General features: G+C 42.6%; 1 protein-coding gene across 3 annotated transcripts in view; it reads left to right on the forward strand.

Annotated features, from left to right (window-relative positions):
• Positions 1–15,949, forward strand: part of HEPHL1 (hephaestin like 1) — a 66,534-nt gene that overhangs the window by 27,955 nt on the left and 22,630 nt on the right. For all 3 annotated transcript variants that reach the window (XR_014712699.1, XR_014712700.1, XM_084637008.1), the window contains exons 7-13: positions 4,229–4,368; positions 4,551–4,682; positions 6,988–7,199; positions 7,895–8,045; positions 9,220–9,432; positions 12,913–13,111; positions 15,531–15,670. Coding sequence is in view for 1 of the 3 variants with exons in the window: in XM_084637008.1 (XP_084493134.1) it covers positions 4,229–4,368; positions 4,551–4,682; positions 6,988–7,199; positions 7,895–8,045; positions 9,220–9,432; positions 12,913–13,111; positions 15,531–15,670 (1,187 nt within the window). In the remaining 2 variants the exon portion in view is untranslated. The remainder of the gene's footprint in view (positions 1–4,228; positions 4,369–4,550; positions 4,683–6,987; positions 7,200–7,894; positions 8,046–9,219; positions 9,433–12,912; positions 13,112–15,530; positions 15,671–15,949) is intronic.

A 15,949-nucleotide genomic window follows, 5' to 3' on the forward strand; every position in this document is an offset into this window, starting at 1 on the left:
AATAGTGGAAGTAAATATGTGGCTACTCAGGTTGTGTTGGTGAGAGGGTTTTGGCTTCTTTGACAATGAGCTGATGTTCCGGGAAGGAGGATTACTGTGATGGGATGGGCTCCATCTATCAAATACTGGTAAGCGCATCTTTGGACATTGTCTGGCTAAGCTGATTATTTTATTTGGCATATGCAATCTGGTCAAGCCAAGCCACAGCATTCTTATCAACAGTGTTCAAGGCATGAAGGCCTCCAGGAAGTGGAGTCATTTTGCAGTCCTCTCCAAACCATGTTATGGTTTGTGGCTGCCCACATTGACATGGTGGACTGTCTCTAAAATGCCACTGAAATTCTGCTGCAACACAAATTCCATGTCCAATACAAAATCAGTTGAGAAGGCTCCATTGCCTTCATGGTAAATCAAACATGGGTTAATATTGAGTGGGGTCCAAGACAAGATAATTATTTGTCACTTTCTCTGCGCACCATGAAGCTCACCACACATCCTCTACCGTAAATCCCTTATTTAGTAAATTTATCCACAACAGGCGCTATGAAGGCAGACAGCCATATGATGGATTAAACAAGTCTTTAGTTAACAGCAGATGTGGCATATTACACAATTTTGTCATGAGCTTTGTTGCACTTTCCTCTCTGCAAACATTGGATGGAGCAATATTGCAGAGAACTGGTAACCATGGTAGAGGAGTAGATTTAAGTGTGCCTGAAATAATACACACAGTGAAATTAAGTTATACATCAATCATCCTTGTGTGAGATGAGCTAGCCCATACTGGAGCACACTACTCTGCCACTGAGTAACTGAGTGCCAAGGCTGAAGTGCATAGTGTTGGCGCCCTATGTCATTTTGGCCAGTTTTATGAGCAGGTTGTTGTGCGTTTTGACCTTAGTCGCTGTCTTTTTAAGATTATCACAATGAAGATCAAAACGCACAACAACCAGCTTGGAAAACTGACCAGAGCAACATGGGATGCCAATGCCCAAACGTTACACAGTTTAGCCTTGGCACTCTGTTACTCAGTGGCAGAGTACTGCAAACTTGATAAGGAGAGCTTTAAATTAGTTCCTACAGGGGATGGTGACAAAAATCCATCTAATGTGCATCCAGGCTCAAATAATGAATGACAAGGGAAAGGGGCTAATTTCTGGAGAAGAGACTAGAAATCTCAACTGCATTAAAAAGACAAGAGGAAAAGCAAAAGGTCAGTCTGCAAAATATCTTTGATGCCTGTATACAAATGCAAGCAGTATGGGAAACAAGCCGGATGAACTAAGTCATGGTATATGAATAAAATTATGACATAATTGGCATTACAGTGACTTGGTGGGACAATTCCCATGATTTGAGTACCAGCATTGAGGGATATAGCTTGTTCTTAAGGGATAGGTATGGGACAAAGGGAGGAAGTGTTGCATTGTACATCAAGAATGTAAACACTTGCTCCAAGGTCCAAGAGGAAGTGAGCGACAGACCTACTGAGAGTCTCTGGGTGAGGATAAAAAGGGAAAGGACAGCAGCAATGCTATTGGTGGGGATCTGTTATAGATCACCCAATCAGGAAGAGAAAGTGGATGAGTCAGTCTATAAGCAGGCAACAGGACTAACACACATGAGCTAGTATTAATGGGAGATTTTCACTTTCCTGATATCTGTTGGAAGACTATTACAGCAAAAAACATGTCCTGCAAATTCTTAGCATATGCCAGGGAGAACTTTCTCATTTAGAAAATTGAGGAAACAACTAGGGGTCATCCATTTTGACCAACAGAGAAGAATTAGTTGCGAACGTGAAGGTGGTCAGGAACTTGGGAGGAAGTGATCATGATCTGATAGAATTCAAGATCCTATGGAAAGGAGGACATGAGAACAGCAAAACAAGGACACTGGAATTCAAAATGGTGGATTTCAACCAATTCAGAGAAATAGTAGGCAAGTTCCCATGGAAACACCAATTAGGAAAAAAAAAGGAGTCGAAGGCGGCTGGCTGCCAAGGCTGGCAGTTCCTAAAAGATGTAATACTGGAGGCTCAACATCAAGCTAGTCTTATGCAGAGAAAAGATAAGAAGCATCATAGGAGGCCAATGTGGCTGCACAAGGAGCTTTTTAGCTTTCCAGAAGCCAAAAGGGACACATACAGGAAATAAAAGGGGCATGTCACCAAGGAAGTGTACATGGGAATAGCATGAATGTGTAGGGGAAAAAATTAGGAAAGCCAAGGCAAAGAATGAGTTATAGCTGGCAAGAAATGTTGGAGACAACTAGGAGGGAGTCTTCAAATATGTCAGACATAAAAGAAAAATCAAGGATGGTGTGGGTCAGCTGCTCACTAGAGAAGGTGAGCAGCCAGCATGGATTTATTAAGAACAAATCATGCCAACCCAGCTTGATTTCCTTCTTTGAGAGGGTAATTAGTTTGGTGGATGGGGGGGATGTGGTGGACATAATATACCTGGCCTTCAGCAAGGCTTCTGACACAGTCCCACATGAGATTCTGATAAGCTAGAGAAATGCAGGCTTGACAGAACTACCATTAAATGGATACATAATTCGTTAAACAACCACAAACAAAGAGTAACTATTAGTGGAATGGTGTCAGATTGGAGGTAGGTCCCAAGTGAGGTTCCTTAGGGATCTGTTCTGCGTCCCGTGTTTAATATCTTTATTAATGACCTGTGTGAAGGAATAGAGAGCATATTGACCAAATTTGCAGATGACATAAAGGAGGGTGTTGTCAGCACTTTGGAGGATAGAGCTAAAATTCAGAGGGATTTTGATTAAATTGGAGAACTGGGCTATAGCCAACAAAATGAAATTCAGCAAAGACAAATGTAAGTTGCTACTCTTTGGGAAGAAAAACCAAATGCACAAATACAAAATGGAGGATAACTGGCTTGGCAGCAGCACTGCTGGGAAGGAGTTGTGGTGAATCACAACCTCAACAGGAGTCAGAAATGCGATGCTGTTGCAAAAAAAGCAAATGCAATTTTAGGTTGCATTAACAGAGGCATAGCATGCAAGTCACAGGAGGTGATAGTACCACTCCACTCAGTGCTGGTTAGGTCTCAGCTGGAGTACTGTGTCCAGTTTTGGTCACCAGTGTATAGAAGGGATGTAGAAAAACTGGAAGGATCTAGAGGCGAGCAGCAAAGATGATGAAAGGGATGGAATGCAAGCCATATGAGCAAAAGCTGAGGGAACTGGCTATGTTTAGTTTGGAAAAGAAGAGATTAAGTGGGACATGATAGCAGGCTTCGAATACTTGAAAGGCTACCTTTAAAGAAGATAGAGAAAAGTTGTTCTCTCTTGCCACAGTTGGCAGGACAAGAGGCAATGGGTTCAAACTACAACACAGCAGATTTAGGTTAAATCTCAGGAAAATCTTCCTAACTGTAAGAGGAGCAGGACAATGGATCAGACTGCCTAGAGAGGTTGTGGATAGGGTGACCAGACAGCAAATGTGAAAAATCGGGATGGGGGTGGGGGGTAATAGGACCCTGTATAAGAAAGACCCAAAAATCAGGACTGTCCCTATAAAATCAGGACATCTGGTCACCCTAGTTGTGGAATCTCCTTCAGTGGAGGTTTCAAAAGGAGGCTGGATAGCCATCTGTCTTGGATGGTTTAGACCCAGCAAATCCTGCATTTTGGTAGGGGGTTAGACTACATGACCCTTACTGTCCTATCTAACCCTGTGGTTCTATGATCCTGTTCTTCACACTCCCCTCCTGTCATTTCTAACAGCCACACTCCACCTTTCCAGAATTTGAAATCAGATGACTGTCACTTAATTCTGGAATGTATAACCTGCCAAGGCAAGAAGTTTCAGACAAACTATTAGACCAATCTCTAGGGGTGGTTATGTATCTGCAGTTCATTTCTGTTCTCTATAATGAACATTTTTTGTTGGTTAATCTTCACACAGAGCACCCATTTCTAACCATGGGAATTCCACTCATGATACAGGCTCAGCATATGATGGCACGTGAATTCTGGGACATAATTCCATAACAACATGACAACAACAACAATAATAATATACCTAGCTTTTATATAGTGTTTTTTTTATCCATAGATAATAAGAATGGCCATACTGGATAGATCCATTGTCCATCTAGTCTTGTGTTCTGTCTCATTTGGGAGAAGGACTTTTGCCCAAAGTGAAGTGTTATAAATGTATATGCTACTATGTAATCAGTCTGATTTGTTTATTTCATAGTGAGTCTGCACCATTCTTTACACAAGGGACAGATAGAATAGGAGGACAGTACTGGAAAGTTCAGTATGTGGAATACACTGATGACAAGTTTACCAGAAAGAAGAACCGAACTGAGGCTACAATGCACCTTGGAATACTTGGTACAGTAAATATTTTCAGGTCCTATCACTTGCCTCATTTGTGAGCATGCAGTTCCAATCCACTTCAGTGGGAATTTTGTGCACATAGCTATTCGAAAAATCAGCCCCCATTCTGTAGAGGGGGAAGTATTTTTCGGCTTGGCAGTTTTTCTAAGTGACTCCTTTCCTGCTCTGTTTTTAAGGCCCAGTTATCAAGGCTGAAGTGGGAGATACTTTGTTAGTTACCTTTGCCAACAGAGCTGAGAAGAACTATAGCATTATGCCACATGGTGTGAGCTATAGCAAGCAATCAGAAGGAACGTCCTATTTAGATGGTAAGTTTCAGCTGTGTGAGTAATGAAGGTAGGATTGCTGCCATCTGGTTTACGTGAAGCTAACTCTCCTTATCTGTAGCATTATAGCTTTGTCTGCTTCAGATAGTCATAGATTTTAAGGCCAGAAGGTATCCTTAGATCATTTAGTCCAGTGGTGGGCAACCTGCGGCCTCCATGCAGCCTGTCAGCGTAATCCGCTGGTGGGCCACCAGACCGTTTACATTTGCACCGCCACCCACAGCTCCCAGTGTCTGCGGTTCGCCATTCCCGGCCAATGGGAGCTGCGGGAAGCGGCGCCCCCCGCCACTGATCTATTCTGACCTTCTGTATAACACAGGCCATAGAAATACTTTCAGTTACTCTGTGTTGGATCCTCCACTTGGATTTGCACCAGGCAATGCATTGGAGACCAATAGATATTTTCCCATTTTGTAATGTCATATGAAAATCATGGGCCAGATTTTGATCTCCGTTATACAAGTGGAAATCTAGAATAAGTCAATGGAGCTACCTGATATTAGAATCTGGTACATATCTCTTTGTTCGTCTTGGATCTTTAACTATTGCTGCTGTTTAGGATATTGCAGCTAATAATTTAGGATCTGATCTGAGCTACGTCCTCTCCGCCTCTTCTCCCCCAGCCCCCCCCAGCTGTATTGGTAGCATTGTTTTGATGTTCTGATGTGATACACCTGGAACACTGAGCAGCACTGCAGGTACCTTTTGCCCAATGTAACTGGAAAGCAGCAAAGCAGTTAAGCCTTGTAAATACATAAATGTTGATATGAAATCTCCCACCGTATAAATTAGGCCTAAACGTTCTAGTTCCCTAATCTGAGAATATTTCTGCATAGGCTCTGTAGCACTTTGTCTCATTTAAAGCATTCAGCAGAAGGGGAAGTCGCTTGTTGGCCGACCTGCTTTGTTTCGACTGCCCTGGCAGCACTTGGAACTAAGGCACAGGACAGATTCCCAGCAGGGAGTTGTGCAGGGCTAGTAAAGGGAAAATGTAAACAAACTAATGAAATCAATACAAACCGCAGCAGCACCCTCTGTTACACGTTCAATCCCTGATCTCCCAGCGTGTAATGTGGGCATCCAGGCAGGCAGCCAGCCATGTTCTTTTCCTGAAACAAGACCACCCTGAGGCCAGCCTTGATGTCGTCGGTAAAGACCCTGCTGCCACCAACATCAGCAGACATCCCCGGATTGAAGTGTGCTTCTGCTCTGTCTGCTCACATTCATGTTCTGACCTCAGTGGGAGTTCTCTAGTAATAGGGCTCTAAGCGATGCACTCATTCCTGTGGCCATGCTTGGCATGGATTGGCCAAACACTAACTGTACCTTGGGTGCATTATATAGCTTTTTTTCTTATGAGGTCTAGACGTATTCTCCCATCCTGCAGCTCACTCCTATCCTGTGGCAGAGGGTTATTTATCTCCAAAGCAATGCTCTTTTGTTTACTAAGAGCTGTCATTTTTCATTCTTCAGTATAACTCTCTGCTTCTTCATTCTTTATCGTGTGGTTTGTAGCACATATTGTAATCCCAAGTAATAATGTCAATATACTTGTTCATAGTCCATCTAAGCTTTCAAATGTATCCTCTGTGGTCCTGTGAAATATTTCAGGAGCTCAGTTGAAATAAACTGCCACAGAGAGAATAAAATGCCAGTGGCAGACACATTTAACTGCAGTGAGACAACCAGCCCAATCAATGATTTCTTCAATCTTAAAGCACATTTTGGGCCTGTTCTTGCTCACATTGCTGCCAGTGGATGTTTTACCATTGTGTTTGAAGGGTGCAGAATCGACTCCTTTTTCTAACCGTCCTAGAAAGTCCCTTTTGTAAGTCTTCACACAGTGATACTGACATTCTCCGTGGCTGGTGTGTTACTAGTTTAACATTGTCCCTGAGTTTCCTGTGAGGAGCAATATACCAAACCTTTGCATGACACTACCCCCTTCCAAATAAGTCATAACATATAAACAGCAAGCAACACTCCTGAGACCATAACAAAGTTTCTGGTGTGCTGTTGCAGAGCCAGAAAGAAACAGATAACAGAGTCTGAATTGTTAAGTACCCACAGCTCCAACTGCAGTCAATGGGAGTTGGGCATGCCAATCCCCTTGGGAAAAAAGCAGTGAATATTTGGACAGTGTTTGTGCTGCTTTTTTGCTTAGAACGGAGAACGTGTTCTCAGAAACTAATGACTGTGACTGATCTCCAACTATTGCTTATTTTCTGGGAAATGGAAGAAAAGTGTAATTTTTGGGGAGGTGCTTTTATTGGTTTTGTATTTTAAGGACATTGGAAGTTGGGAGCCCATGTTAAACCCTGTGAGACCTTCACATACAAATGGAGAGTGCCTGAAAACGTAGGCCCAACCACCAGCGATCCACCGTGCCTGACTTACCTGTACTACTCAGCATCTGATCCAGTCATGGACACCAACTCTGGCCTTGTGGGACCTTTGATAGTTTGTAGAAAGAACACTTTGAATCGTGATGGAACACAGGTACTAAATGTGACGTGTTTACCTATCCTGAATGGCATGATTTGGTGATCTGGAGAAGTTCACATCCAGGTCTGAATTGCACAACATGGGCTCAGCCCAATTAATAAAATATTTGAAAGGGTAAACAAATTTCATTATTAAGAGTGGAAGCTCATCAGTGGAAGTCAGGAAGAAATTGGCATTGCCCGCTAAGCTAAGTGTGTTATAGTCGTATCTTTGTTTTTTCCATTTTCCCTGAGGCATTACATTTTTCATACAGACTAGAGCTGGACCTAAGCTATGAAGTTCTGATCAGACTCTGAATTTCCCCATATACAAAGTTTGGATCCAGATCCGCATCTGAACATTGTCATAGTTCCTGGGTGTTCAGATCAGGGGCTTTGGTGTGTGTCAGTCTCTGTGTACCGATTAATATGTAATTCAGATAGCGTGGTGGTGAGTGCGGTATAAGAAGCTATACAGACTAAAGTAGAACATGAGCCCTCAATCTGGGGGTCATGAACAACCTGCCTTTCTTTATGGCTGAGTGGAAAAGGTCCTGGTGTGGCATGGGGTGCCGGTATGGAGAAGGTAGAGAACGACTGAAGCAGAGTATTTATTTTGCTGTCATGAAGTTCATGAGAAAAAAAGTCTTTACATGTGTAATTCTGCAGGCACCTTTCGTTTTAACGCATTTGCTTCCTCCCTGACTGTAGAAAGGAATAGACAAGGAATTTTATCTGCTCTTCACAGTCTTTGATGAGAATCTCAGCTGGTATCTTGACAAAAATATTAAGGTGTTTACTGGGGACCCCTCAAAGGTAAACAATGAAGATGAGGATTTCCAGGAATCCAACAAAATGCACGGTATGGAATCTGTAAATAAGACTTTCCAGAGATATTTAAGCAGATGAATAGTGAATGTGTAAGACTTACCAATTTTTGTCATCATTCGTCGCTGCGGTTACAATGCTTTTCTTTGTGAGGGAACGTGCTCTGGGATTGGCTATTCTGATTTAGGGCCGGATTCTGATTCCCTAACTCTCACTGAATAGTACTTTGGTCCCATTGCAGTAAATAAGACTACATCTCATTCTGCATCTCCGCATGTGTATGGGGATCAGAATCTGGCTCTTAGTCAGAATGTCTTGGTCCCATCAGGATAGTGCCTGACTAGCTGTGTGACCTGGATCAACTCACTTAACCTCTCTGTGCCTCAGTTTCCCTGTCTGTAAAATGAAAATAATCTATTACACCTATGCCGTCAACTGCTCATGTTACATCAGTTTAATTATAAAGGAAATATTGTGAAATACTAGGCATGTGGTGTCTTTCAGTATCACATACTTTAGATTAATTATGCCTGTCTTAATTCATTTCCTATAAACTCAGAATTGGGTTTGTTCAGATGATTATATTTAATTCTTACAGTATGAGGCAGTATCTCTTAATAGTTCCTTATGCTGACATGGACAAAAAGTACCAAGTATTGCAGAGTGCTTTACAAACCTTACTGAAGTTAGCTCCACAACACCTCTGGGAAATAAAGAGGGATTACTATCTTAATTATATAAAAATGGAAATTGAGGCCAAATATGGTTAAGTGACTTGGTCTATGTAACACGAGAAGGCTGAGTCACAGCTGAGACTATAATCTAGGTCTCCTTATGCCCACTCCTTTGCCTTAACCATGAGTGCATTGGCGCTTCTAATAGGGTTGCTGTGAGGCTTAATTAATGTTAGGAAAGCACTTTGAAATGCTTGGATGAAAGCTGCCATTGCAGTGTAAAGAATTAAGAGATCCCATTTCACAGACTAAGACTGAAATCTAACAGTAGGTCAGATACCCAGACAGGGGTTTATAGGAACAGCATTAAGGCAATTAATCTTCCGTACTTGTTGTTGATAGATACCACCTGTGCAGTGCTTCACTTAATTAATTAATGTGACCTACTCAGTCAGAGTTCCCTGGTTAGACATGCTAGCAGAGTATCTGCAGAATTATGACATATCTTACTAACTGGACTGTCTTCTCCTTCAGCTGTAAATGGCTACTTGTTCGGTAATCTGCCAGGATTGGTGATGTGCAAGGATGACAACGTTTCTTGGCATATGATTGGCTTAGGTACCTTCACGGACATGCATGGAGTTCATTTCCAAGGAAACACCATCCATTTGAGCGGGACGACAAGGGATACTCTGGCCTTGTTTCCCCACTCGTCGGGGACAGCGCTCATGCAGCCAGACCACGTGGGTATGTTTTTGAATTTATTTCAATATTGCTCTGTTTAGAGGAATCAAACCGCTTGATTATCACTTATGTTAAGGTCCATTTACACTTCTCTGGCAATGTGAAGGGGTCATAAAGTGCATGTGAATCTAGGAGCCTTACTTCAGGCCAAAGTTCTTTATTGCTAAGATGCTAGAATTCAGGTAAGTATGTACACCAAGGAACAAAAGACAGCACCCCCACATCAATGGGCGTGGGACAGACTGACAGGCAGGCAGAGAGGATCATCATAAAATGTTCCATAACTCTAAATACAGCATTTTGATTAAAGGTAAAATTCACCCCCATGAACAAGGCCAGCACGACTTAAGATCTGTAGTGACATCTTGGGTGGGACTGAAGTGAGGCATAGCCTTGAGCCTCTGTACTGGGCTCCATTTCACCTAGAGAGTGTGCATAAAAGATGTTCCCATTTCTCCATTAGTCATCCAGTGATGTGATTTCAAAATTAATATGGGACAAATCCTGCCCTGAGAGAGGCTTTGCAAACATTAGGGTCCAGTGTTGTTTTCCTTTACACTGGTGTAACTCCAGTGGAGTTGTTAGTTTTGCAACAGTGTAGCTGAGAGAAGAATTTGGCCAGAGCATTTAACAAACACCTGCACTATGAGCTAGGGGTGTAATTCCCCAGCTCATGTACACACAATTGTGCCGGCTCTCATACCCGCCAGTTTCAGGAGGGTCTGTACTCTCCGTGGCTCAGCTGTGCCTGTTCTGCCTCTACCATGGCTACACTGCTATTTAGATGAGCTCTCATGAGTATGTGTATATGAGCACCAAAATCACACCCCTAGCTCATAGAATCATAGGGCTGGAAGGGACCACAAGAGGTCTTCTAGTCCAGTCCCCTGCATTAAGGCAGGACTAAGTATTATCTAAACCATCCCTGACAGGTGATTGTCTAACCTGTTTTTAAAAACCTCCAATGATGAAGATTCGAAACCTCCCTAGGTAGTTTATTCAAGTGCTTAACTAAAACACAGCTCTTGCTGTGAGCAGGATTCAAAGCTGAGTAGGGAAACCCCACTGGATTTCAGTTCCAATGCCTTAACTGCTCAGCCATTACAGCTGTGTGTAGCTATAGTGTAGACATAGGCGATGTGACATCAATGGGAGTTATGTATGTTTATTAGCAAGCTGGATTTGGTCCATTGTGTGATGAGTATAAGTATGGACTAGAAAGAAAATTCTGTTCCAGCATGCATCCTATGCAATGCTATCATCTACAATGGAATTACAGAGTATAAATCAGGCCAGAATTTGGGCATCTGAACAAACAATCTGCCTTTCTCTTGATCCTGCACTAACAAGAAGCTGGAGTGAATGGCTTAATGGATTTTTTTCAGTCTTTAACATCTGTGATTCATCTTAATTAAAGGATGTTTTAATTTTCCATAACCTTTGCTTTATAAGCAGTAGGGTGGGATTGGAATCTAGTATGTAGAGTAAGGTACTGAGAGTTAGTACTCTACTTCTACTTCTGGCTCAACCACTGAGCCACTGAGTTGGTCTTGAATACATCACTTAACTTCTCTGTGCCTCAGCTTGCCCAGCAACAAATGGATCTGAAAACATTTACCTACCTCACATGGGTATTGCAAGATGTAATTATTCAGAGCCAGATTGTGGTCAGCCTCTGCTTGGGTGCACAAGAAGGAGGATACAAGAAGCCTTGCCCATCTTTCACACATTTTATGGGAAGCCACCACTGTCCTTGTAAGCCCTGAAAGCAAAAGCTGCTCAGAGCTAGGCCCCTGTGGGTGGGAACCTCTCTGGGAAGGAGAAAGAGGAGTCATGGCTTCACCTAATTCTCTTTGCACTTGCCAGTGGGGACGATCAAATGCTGCACCCTCCTACTTAGTATAGGCTCAAGCATTCATTCCTGATTCATGCTGGTGAATACGTGTGTGGCACAACTGGCCCCTATGTATTGCAGTAATTCCCAGTCAGATCAGGGCCCATTATGCCAGGTGCTGTACAAACACCTAGTAAGAGTCGTCCCTTCCCTGAAGAGTTTACACTCTAAGGGCTAGTCTATACTAGAAGCACCACAACAGCGCAGCTGCATTGAAGACACTCCCTGCTGACAGGAGAGAGCTCTTCCGTCAGCATAATAAAACCACCTCGGTGAGAGGCAGTAGCTATGTCTGTGGGAGAAACTCTCCTGCTGACTTAGCGCTGTCCACACCAGCGCTAAGGTCAGTGTCACTGATGTCGCTCGGGGTGGCTTATTCACACTGCTGAGCAACGTAAGTTACACTGACATAACCTGTAGTGTACACAAGCCCTGAGGAATGGCACAACAGCTGTGCTCTCAGGAGCTCTGGGAGTCATTGTGGCACAGTGCCTTCCAGAACGTTCCCTGGGGCAAGACTGCTCTGCCCTAGCTACTCTTCTGGGCTGGGCCTTCACAGTGCAATCTGTCTGTTAATACAAGTATTGATGTTTGCAAAGCACTTTGAGACTCTTCGATAAAAGGGTGCTATGTTCTTGTTCCTAACTTTACTATTTGATCAATGATTTCACAGCTGCACAGTTGATCAGGTAATAACATTAAAGCTCTGGATCTGGATAGGTGCCTAAAACACAAGCCAACGTCAGCAGAAGCTGAATGCCAACTAAAATGGAGCCGAAACTTCTAAGCAAGAGTCCATTATCTCTCAGCAAAGTGGTGTTCAGCAGCCTGCAGTTGGATTTGCTGCCCGATCCCACCTAACAAAGTGGGTAGGATGCCCTACTATCCCCGTTATATTCTTTGAAGGAACATCTGCAGGAAAAGAAATGGCACTATAGTATTAGAAAAATGTTACTCCTGAAACTCTGCAGTTGGAAGTGTGATAAACTTAGATAGATAACACAGCTACCTGGATGGTACTTAAGGGTAGTGAGGGTTTGCTGGCCAGCTCATTTCTAAAGGCCAGCCATCTTATTGACAGTTGACCGTAAATCAGTACTCCCTCAGCTAAGAGAGCTTATCCAGGTTTAAATGAGAAAAATATCAAGGATGATGTTTAGGGATTTCTAGAGAAGATTATGTCAGCTCTCATGAGGTAGCAAAGTTACTTGCTTTCTCATGGATACATTTATGTCAGTGGTCACGTTTTGGTTATTAAATACCAGTGAATGAATGCTCCCATTGATCGTGAAAAGACTTACATTGCAGGATCAAGACCATAGTTTGTAAATGGCAAAAGGAGAAAAGTGGTGTATGTCCATTTCACTGACCATCCTGAAAACCACATGGGCGTGCAGCTGCACCTGTGAGGATCTCTACTTATCTCAGTGGGGCTCTGTGTGAGAACAAGTGTCTGGCTGCATGGCTCTCAATGCGAAAGCAGATCTAGTTTGCTTTGGGGACAGGTTACTAAAGTATGAGGAATGGGGTTTTATCTTTAATCCTGTCATTTTATCCTTTATATAAATCCCCAGTGCTTTTCCTTGCAGGCATTTTTAAAGTGGTTTGCAGAACATTTGATCACTTTGTGGCTGGAATGAAACAGACATATGAAGTGAATAGGTGTAGCAGTACAGCTCGCCCGGGGCAGCCCTATGGAACCATGAGAACATATTACGTTGCTGCGGAAGAACTGGAATGGGATTATGCACCTAATAAGACCTGGGCGCTGAGTGGCAAAGATGCAAGGTACTGAAGTCCAATTAACAAACTGTATTCATGGGTATTCATACATGCTCTTATGGCAAAACCTAAATGTGTTTTGGGTTTCAGAAAAGCTAGCTAATACTTTTGGAATGTGTTAGATGTTTGCTAAAGCAGGTATTTTCTGCAAAGAAATTATAATATGTTTATTTCTTACTGAATAATGTGGTTTCTGGGTAAAAATTTCAAAAGTGCTTAAGTGACTTAAGAACCTAGGTCTCATTGAAAGTCAGTGGCATGGGGGGCTCCTAAGACCCAGATCATCAAAGGGAATTAAGTGCCTAGCTTCTCTCCTCAAAGGTATGAGGCGCCTAGCTCCCACAGGAGTTAGGCACCTGCGTTACTTTTGAAAGGGAACTCGGTCTCCTAATTCAGCTAGGCACTTTTGAAAATGTTGTTCTGTATTTTTAGATTTTAAATTTCAGCTCTGTTCTCTGGCTGACATTCCCCTGTGAGCTGGTGCTGCTGAGGTTTTGGATTCCCTGGCAATGTTTTGGCCTTGCATTTCTCTTTCCAGTGCCCTTTCCCCTGCTTCCTGAGCCCTTTCTGTTGGGCTACAGATAGATAAACACAGACCAAAGGGTGTAACAGTGGCATCTGGTGGCTAAATAGGATATCATCACTTTGAGTTTAATACTGTAGTGCGTTATAACTTGGGGTTGGGACACAGCGTTCAGATCCTTATCTGAACTTTCTCAAAATGTGGGGCTGAGGTAGCAAAGGGGTGGATCCAGGGTATTGTTTCACCCCATTATAGGGGCAGCACCAGCCTGAACTCTAGTTATTGAAAAGGAGGACTTGTGGCACCTTAGAGACTAACAAATTTATTTGAGCATAAGCTTTCGTGAGCTACAGCTCACTTCATCGGATGCATTCAGTGGAATACAGTGGGGAGATAATATCTGTTACTGGTCCACCCACCTTGTCTCTCCATTTTTTCTTATATTTAGGGATAAGAAAAGTATTTACCTTTTCCACAAACTTTAAAAAAAAAAATTTTTTTAAGCTAGTTTTGCCAGCAATAAGTATTTTGCTTTACCCAGTTCTTTATATTCTTGGACAGATAAGTTAGTCTGCCACAGGACTAGAACTACAAAGTACGAGAATTCAGGCAAATCTGATGATTTTACTGGCTCATTTAAGGCCTGATTCAGTTACCATTATAGTTAATAGAAGAACTCCTGTTGACATCAGGTGGCTTTGGATCAGGACCTTAGAGCTCGATCCTGCAAGATTCTGAGCACTCTCAACTCCCAATTAAGTCTGAGTCACTCAGCCACTGCTAGGAACAAGACCTTATTGAAGATGAAGTAGCTCAGGTCTATGGAAAATCAACCCCTGGTTGCAGCACAGTAGCCCCCCACATAGTTAAAACACAGTTTGGGCTTCCAGTATAGCCACAGCCAAGCCATTTTTTTTAACTGTTCTCCTGAACTGTGCTGTTCTAGGGAAATTTGGACTCTGCAAGGAATTTCTGAGGCATCTATGTGCAGTGCCCATTTACTTCCAAGCCTCCAAAGAACATAAGGGAGTTTGAACCTGGCAACTTCAAAAAGACAAATCACTTCAGAAATATGTGCCAGTCTGGCAAAATGTACCCGTTCAAAAAAAAAAAAAAAAAAAAAAGTGAGGAGTACAAAGGAGCCAACAAAGATAGATTTATTGAGAACCATTGGCAGTATGTCATGTAACCATGTGGAAGAATCCCAGAAAGAGGCACTTTCTCCTAACAAGGAATTTGATTAAAACAATGTCCGCTCCACCCTTGGCACATGTGAGCCAACCTAGAGACTCCCCTCCCAGAGTACGCCTTGAAGGTGACATTGTAATGAAAGACCAATGCTCCCTAATCTAGTTTGTTTTTGAGTGCCCCCTTCTGACCAATCCACTCTTTTTCTAGTGTTTAGTCCAAGATGCTGGGTTGGGGTGGGGGGGAGAAGCAGTGTGATTATGTAAACCTGGAGTAGGAGGACTAGATGATTGGTATTCCCAAAAGGAGAATCTCATACATACTGGCATTATGGTCAGAGCCAGAAATGTGTAACATATATTAAAACGCATCAGTGGCTAGTGTGTATCACTGCCCTCTTATGGATAGAATCAGAACTGCTCATTGTGTGTGTGTCAGGCTCCAATACTGGTTTTGACTGGCCATATTTTGTTTAGGTAAAGCTACTGCAGTAAAAGGCTCTGAGTTATCACCTTACTGTTGCTGTTAAGCCCAAATGGTCACAGTGATGAATATGAAGGTATTCACACATCTGTCACACGTAAGATGTAAAAGCCTTAAACTGAATGCTAAAGAGGTGTTCCCCAGCAAGTAGTAATAAAGCAAATCTTTCATTAGCACTTTAGATAGTTAAATAGTTTTGCACTTTTAACTTTTGTCTTTTTTAATTTTCAGTTACGGGAAAATTTTTGTAAGCCCAGGTGAAGATCGGATTGGTTCAAAATACAAGAAGGTGGTTTACAGAGAGTACACAAATGGAGAATTTACAGAGCACAAAGTGAGATCAGCACACGAGGAACACTTAGCAATCCTAGGCGAGTAGCTCTTATAACTCACAAATGCAAGAGAGCATCTCTTTCCAAAACCAAATAGGTTGTGTCAGTTTTGTTGTAGAAGGAAACGATGAACACTTGGATCGGTCCCAGATTTTTCAGTGATTTTTCACACATTTTTGCACAGATTTGAATGATAGAATCATAGAATATCAGGGTTGGAAGGGACCTCAGGAGGTCATCTAGTCCAACCCCCTGCTCAAAGCAGGACCAATCCCCACCTAAATCATCCCAGACAGGGCTTTGTCAAGCCTGACCGTA

The sequence above is a fragment of the Lepidochelys olivacea genome, assembly GCF_965140295.1.
Source record: "Lepidochelys olivacea isolate rLepOli2 genome assembly, chromosome: 1".
Classification (NCBI taxonomy): domain Eukaryota; kingdom Metazoa; phylum Chordata; order Testudines; family Cheloniidae; genus Lepidochelys; species Lepidochelys olivacea.